Here is a 6743-nt window from a genome sequence, read left to right as displayed (position 1 = left end):
GATCCTGAGAAGACTGAGCAGCTTCCATCCTCTCTTGAGCTAACACTGTCCCCCAGCACTGCCTGCAGCTCTCCTCTCCCCTCTCCTCTCCTCTCCTCTCCTCTCCTCTCCTCTCCTCTCCTCTCCTCTCCTCTCCTCTCCTCTCCTCTCCTCTCCTCTCCTCTCCTCTCCTCTCCTCTCCTCTCCTCTCCTCTCCTCTCCTCTCCTCTCCTCTCCTCTCCTCTCCTCTCCCCTCTCCTCTCCTCTCCTCTCCTCTCCTCTCTCCCTTCAGCAGGGCATAATTTCGTACCTCTTTCTTGAGAATGTCAGGGCTGGACAAGGTGCTACACAGTTTTTTGACAAATTATTAGGTGCAGGCAGTGGGTGGATGTTTCATCTGTACTATCATGCTGGGAAAAAGACAATGGGAGTAAGGAAAAGGATGAAATGGAAGAAATCAGAAATTAGTCAATGGTTTAGGTATGTGGGTTTTTTTCTGTGCAAGGTTAGCGCTGATTTCTGTCACTTGAACAGTGATTCAAGGCATGTACATACTTTCCTTAGGGCAGCCAAGTTTGGTTTTACTATTGAATCTTGTTCACCCCCTGCTTTCCCTGCACGCAAGGCAGAGAACACAACGTTCCTCCCTGGGGCTTTACTGACCGCTGGGCTGGCAGAGCAGGTGGAAAATGATTATCCCACACTTTCATGCCAGTGTCCCAACAGGTGTTGGCTTTTCCAAGCAAGCCTGTCTAAGTAAGTGCATTCCTTCTGGGCTGGCTGATCAGTTGGGGCGGTCTGGTATTCTTGCTCAGGAGCAAATGCTCTTCTTCCTTGCTGGACATGGGGCACAGGCAAGGGACTACAGCACAGGTGAAAACATGCCTCCTGCTGTTGCAGGGCTCCTGCAGAGAGCAGCGAACAGCCCTACACACAATACTGCTGCAAGACACTCTGACTCTGTAGCTGGCACTGCAGGGCCCAGAGCAGGAGCAGCCCAGCTGTGCCTGCAGGGCACCTCTCCCATGGCACACATGCATGGGTGCTAACAGTAGCAGCAGCTGCTTCTCAGACTCTCAGGACCAGAGACATTACTTGCTCCTGGGAATCCTCCGTATGGTAGGAGGAGGGTCTACAAAAAGCCGGGTTCCACCTTCAAGGTGATAAGTAAATGGTAAAAATTCACAGGAGCAAGGGCATGCACTGTAAAACGCTGTGAGATACAGCCTGGGACTCTTGGCCACATGCTGCAGAAACAGGAAATCCCAGGTCTGACCAGGAAACAGAGATGGGCCATCACAGTGGGGGGAGTTCCCTCCTCACGCTTGCATGGACTTCTGTTGTGTTTGCAGGGAAAGAGAAAACTGCACCTGGGTTTCTATCAGCAGTTCCTAAGACACTATCAGCAAAGGTAGGAAAGAAAAAGAAGGGCAGGGGATAACAGTGTGTTTCCTTGTGTGGGCACTAGAATACCTCGTATGGGCACTAGAATACCTATAGCCATATCACTGTCCATCTTTGCCCACCCAGCCTTTTGCTGAGCTCTGAGCTTGCCTCTTTTTGTCTCTTGCAGAGCTCCACCACCACGAGACCATCCAAGAGAAGAACGTGAAAGAAGCCAAAACCAAGTGCAGAACTATTGCATCCCTGCTGACAGACGCACCCAACCCCCACTCCAAGGGGGTGCTGATGTTCAAGAAGCGCAGGCAGAGGGCTAAGAAGTATACATTGGTAAGCTTTGGGAGCGTCGACGAAGACCGCTCCTACGAGGAGGAAGACGGAGTTTTTCCAACTAGTGAGTCTGAATTTGATGAGGAAGGTTTCTCTGATGCCCGAAGCCTAACTAATCACTCAGACTGGGACAACACTTACCTGGACATTGAAAAGTCCAAGTCTGACTCTGAACAGAAGGAAGAGAAGCCAAAAGGTTTGAGTGAGGCCTCAGGTAAAGGAGCACGATTATTTGAGCAGCAGAGGGAAAGGGCTGGGAAGTACACAGTCGAGAAAGTCCCGGCGCCGAAGAGCCCCCAGCTTGCCCCAGCTGCCCAGCCACAGCAGGGCACAGTGAACGGAGATATGCCTGTGCCACAGAAGGCAGACAGCGTGCCCCTCAGCATCCACCTGGAAGGTGTGCAAGTGCCCAGCAAGCAGCCAGCCACCCTCCCTGCTCAGCTCCTGGCTCCCCCTAGCCCCACTTTCTTCCCGCCTCCCCCAAGCACACCAGACCCCTTCTCTGCAAGCTCAACGAGCATGTTCAACAGGTCTGCACAGCCCTTTACTCCTGGCTTTTCTGGCCAACGCCCAGCAACATCCTCTGTCATCTTCAGGCCATCTGCACCCAAAAAATCTAGTCAAAGTCTGGGTGGGCAAACCACGGTGGTTCCCCCTTTCTCACCTCTGGCTCCAGGAACACCTGCCAATGCACCAGTGCCAACACACCGCGGTCCAGTCAGCTCCTCCACATCTCTGTATATTCCTGCACCAGGAAGGCCAACACCACCACTGGAGTCACAGCCAAGAGGGGGAGGAAGTGCTCCAGAGACTAAGCCTTCTGCCAACACTGCCCGGACATCCACCACCTCTATCTTTCTGTCAGCTCCCTCAAAGCCAGGAGGGGAGGTGGCCTCCGCAGCATCCCAGCCACGAGTCCCTGGAACAGCCTCTTCTTCTTTGTATATTAGTCCAGCACCATCACAGCACACGATAAGCAGTTCCCCCATGCCAAAGCAGCCTTCTCCTGCCGTCTCACCAGCAATGCCACGACCTCCTTCGGAGCCCTTAACCTCCAGGGAGCAGAGGATTGCCGTGCCTGCTCCCCGCACAGGCATCCTCCAGGAGGCTCGCCGGCGGGGCAACAAGAAACCCATGTTCAGTAAGATTGAGGAGAAGAAGAAGAATTCACCCAACCCTGAGCTCCTGTCTCTGGTGCAGAACCTGGATGAGAAGCCGAAAGGTGACCACCCTGGGGCAGGCTTCGAGTCTGGGCCTGAGGAGGACTTCCTCAGCCTGGGTGCTGAGGCCTGCAACTTCATGCAGTCCTCTGGCCGCAAGTTCAAGACCCCACCTCCAGTGGCTCCTAAGCCTCAGCAGCAAGATGCTGGACTGGTAAATGGGGCCCAGGACATGCCTCAGCTTAAAGGCAAGGGGGCAGCACTCTTTGCCAAACGCCAGAGCCGCATGGACAAATTTGTGGTGGAGACAACACGGAAGCCAGAGTCCAAGCCCAGGACCCCCTCTCCTTCCCCTTCTCTACCTTCATCCTGGAAATATTCACCCAACATCCGGGCTCCCCCTCCAATCGCTTACAACCCAATGCATTCCCCTTTCTATCCCCTGGCAGCCACCAAATCTCAGGCTAGCAAAGCAGAGAGCAAAGTGAAAAAGGCACCTGGCCAGAAATCAGGGATCAAGGTCATTGATTTAATGCGCCACCAGCCCTATCAATTAAAGTCAGCCATGTTCTGTTTTGGGGATCCCCCAAGCCCCAGCACTCAGGAGTCTCCTGGTCAGCGAGCCCCGCAGGCTAGCTCGTCCTTCAAGGCAGCCAAGCAGGTCCCCGTGAAAACAGCCAAGACCCAGGAGATTCGTCGCTTCTCCACTCCGGCTCCCATGCCAGCCTCAAGCAGCCTGTCACCCACCGTGCTTGTGCCCCGCTCAGCCACCACGTTGGATGAGCCAGTGTGGAGAACAGAAATGGCCTCTTCTGCCCCCGCTACACCAGCGCCCTTCCAGGTGGAGCTCAGCCAGTCCCCGAAGCCATACCAGAGCTCCCCAGAGCCTGGTCAGGCAGGCCAGGGGCCTTCTCCAAACCCAGCCTCAGCCTCTCGGTTTCAGGTGGCAAGGCCCAAGTTCTCAGCAGCGAGAACAGGGATGCAGGCCAATGTGTGGAGGCCAAGCTTTGGCCACCACTGAGGCAGGCAGCCCTCCACTGAGGCAGGCACCCCTCCCATCCTGTCTGTGGCCCCGCAGAGATAGTGCTTGTTTTGTCTTTCATGTCAGCTCAGTACATTGGGATGAGTGACACAAAATGAAGAAAAGAGAAAAAAAAAAATTACTCCCCTTCTGCACCACCCTCTCCCCCAGCCTCCCCTTGGTCTCAGATGGGCAGCTTCATGGCAAGGCTTACTGGCTGTGGCTATAGCAGGAGGAAGAATATGGAGGCAGGGCACATGTGCGGTACACAGAAACTGGGAACTTGCACGCAGCAGCAAAACCCACCTCTGGAGGGGGTGAATGGCAGGGGTTGTCTCACATGAGGACATGTAGGCGGTAGTGGTTTTCCTTTCCCAAGGGCTTTGGCGTCGCCCCGGAATGGAGGGAGATTGGGAGACCAAGAGCTTTCCAGGAAGAAAGGGTCACAGATGGGATTACAGTACAGAATCCCTAGCTTCCCCATTAGACTGCTTTTCTCTGAGCCTGTCAGTCTGTACACACGCACCCGTGTGTGCACACACACATGCACACACATGCACGCAGCAACACTCAGCAGGGAGTGAAAGTAGAAGTGGGGCTTCACCTTGGACACTTGTCCCAGACTCCCTTCCAGAGGGGCACGGGAAAGAAGGCAAGAGAGCAGAGTGAGCGGGAGTGTTTGCACACGCACGCATGGGCAGTGTGCCCTGCGCAGGAGGGTGGCCATGTGTGCCCATTCCTCCAGTCACCAGGGCTGGGGGTAAATAGGCGAGTCATCCTAACTGGTGCTGAACATGGCGATCAGGTCTGGGAGCAGTTTGCCAAAGAGGGGCATTGGATGGATTTGGTGGGGCTATCACAAGCTGGAGGAACCGCAGAAGGAAGCATCAATTTTTGAGGATACACAAAGTCAAAGCTAAGCTCAGGCAGTGGCTGGCTGGCACAAGGCAGGCCCTGCAGCATTAGTCCCACTGGAACAGGATACGGATGCTGTAAGTACAAAGGAGGATTATGTGGGAGAAGGTACAGTTGGCTTTAAAAGGAGGCAGGATTGAATATGCATTTGCACATTATCTTTTTGTTTAGTTTAGGACAGAAGTGTGGCTAGATTGGAAATGGGTCATGACATAAAACTTGCTGAAAACTCTTATGAGCTGAAAAATGGAGCCCCTTTACAGATGCTCTCAGTATGGAAGTGGAGGACAGGGAAACAGAAAGTCACAAGTAGAATTTCATACTAAATGATTTAAATATCCTTGGGGTCTCTTTGGTAAGAACTGAAGTGCACTGAGAGTCCCAGAGGATCTGCACTCACACACACATACAGAGCTCAGTTTGCTGGCGATGCTGGGGAAACAGGACTGGTTATTCCTTGAATGTCCCAGGCTAGCCTCAGACTTAATCCCTACACTAAAGGCATACAAGAAGAAAGCATTCCCTTTCCCAAGGAAGAATTCAGGACATTAGTAGGGACTGTGCATGTGTGTGTGCATGTCATCTGTGCTCTGGTTTGTACACACCCCTGCCATTTGCTTTCCGCCTGTGCTCCCCCTTTTGCAGCAGCCACTTTTACAGTGTGATCCCACAAGTACACCAAGAAGGCATTACTTCCTGAAGCACTGGTGCCCAAACACAGCAGATGCCCCAGGTTCAGGGAAGGGGCTTGCCACCTCTTCCTGGGCAGGGGTTGCCCAGCCTTTTGCTAGACCCTCAGGAGTGAGTACTGGAGGCAGGATGAGGGTCTCATAGCCCTGCTTGAGACATGTCTCCATCTCATTAGACTTGCTCCTCTCCTTCAAGCAGAAGCCGTTCTCTGACTGGACTGAGCACAAACTTGGATGTACAAAACCGTAGGTTCTGGGGAGAAAAAAAGGAGTGCAAATGGGGCTGATGCTAAGTCCGTAAGCAGTGCAGCTAGTGTGGTTTCACACAAAGTCCAAGCCAACCTTTCTTCGCACAGCTGGAGCTTACAATGTGTAGCTCTTTTCACAAAGCTGGGGGTCTACTTTTTCTTGGAGGCTCTAAAGTGCTTCTCTGTGAGCACCTGGAGATTCTGCATGTGTGCTCTCCCATGAAGAAAAAGAGGTCTGGAGAACCTAGCTAGCAGCTCTAGTCCCGGACTAGGTTGGGAGGGAGAGAATGAGAAAAGGAAAAGTAATACGCAATCCTTCCTTCGAATCCTTCACACTCTGGCTGGGCTTGTTCTGCAGGCCTGTGTTTGCAGTGCACATTCCTGGGGGCCCTGAAACATAGGATGAGCATGCTGGGGAGGGAGGAAGACAGCACCTACACCTCACTTGGCAGACTGTCAGCCATGGGAGAGGGTGGAGAGAAAACTTTGGGGAATGCCTTGAGTTAATGAGCAAAGGGGTGGCTGAGCCAGAAGAGGTGCTGCACCTGGTTGTATGACATAGGAGCAGCCGACCTGAACTGATGGTGATTGTAACTGAGGTGATTGTATGTGTTCCTGGAAAGCCCCAGAGGGGACGTCTTAGGACAAGTGGTCACCACAGAGTTAATTCAGATCACCAGAATCCACTTAGCTCTGGTGAAGGGGAGCAGCCATGCTACAAAACCTAACTTGGATGACTGCTTTCTCACTCATCCTGTGCTGCATTGCATTGCCAGCGTTTCTGGAAAAAAATCCTGTGTGCTGTAGCAAGCTGAATCTCTGTGATTCTTCCCAAACATGGAAGGAGTATTCTATTTTTCTAGGAAAGCTGTGGGAAGGAACTCAAGGACTAGCAGTGCTCCGAAAGCTTCGTCTTTAGTTTCCTTGTGGAGTGCTGTCTGTCACTGGCTAGTGGTTTTACCCACTAGCCTTAGATAGACAAGCTAGCCCAGGTTGAAAG

General features: G+C 53.0%; 1 protein-coding gene across 1 annotated transcript; it reads left to right on the top strand.

Moving 5' to 3' along the window:
* The first annotated feature begins 1552 nt into the window (after positions 1-1552).
* Positions 1553-6276, top strand: SYNPO2L (synaptopodin 2 like). The gene is made up of 3 exons (XM_050899329.1): positions 1553-1986; positions 2074-2598; positions 2707-6276. The coding sequence occupies exons 1-3, from the start codon at positions 1669-1671 to the stop codon at positions 3889-3891; spliced, it is 2028 nt and encodes a 675-aa protein (XP_050755286.1). The 5' UTR covers positions 1553-1668; the 3' UTR covers positions 3892-6276.
* Positions 6277-6743: the final 467 nt, after the last annotated feature.

This window comes from Gymnogyps californianus, chromosome 6, assembly GCF_018139145.2.
Source record: "Gymnogyps californianus isolate 813 chromosome 6, ASM1813914v2, whole genome shotgun sequence".
NCBI classification, from domain to species: Eukaryota; Metazoa; Chordata; class Aves; order Accipitriformes; family Cathartidae; genus Gymnogyps; species Gymnogyps californianus.
This window is presented reverse-complemented; position numbering and strand designations above follow the sequence as displayed.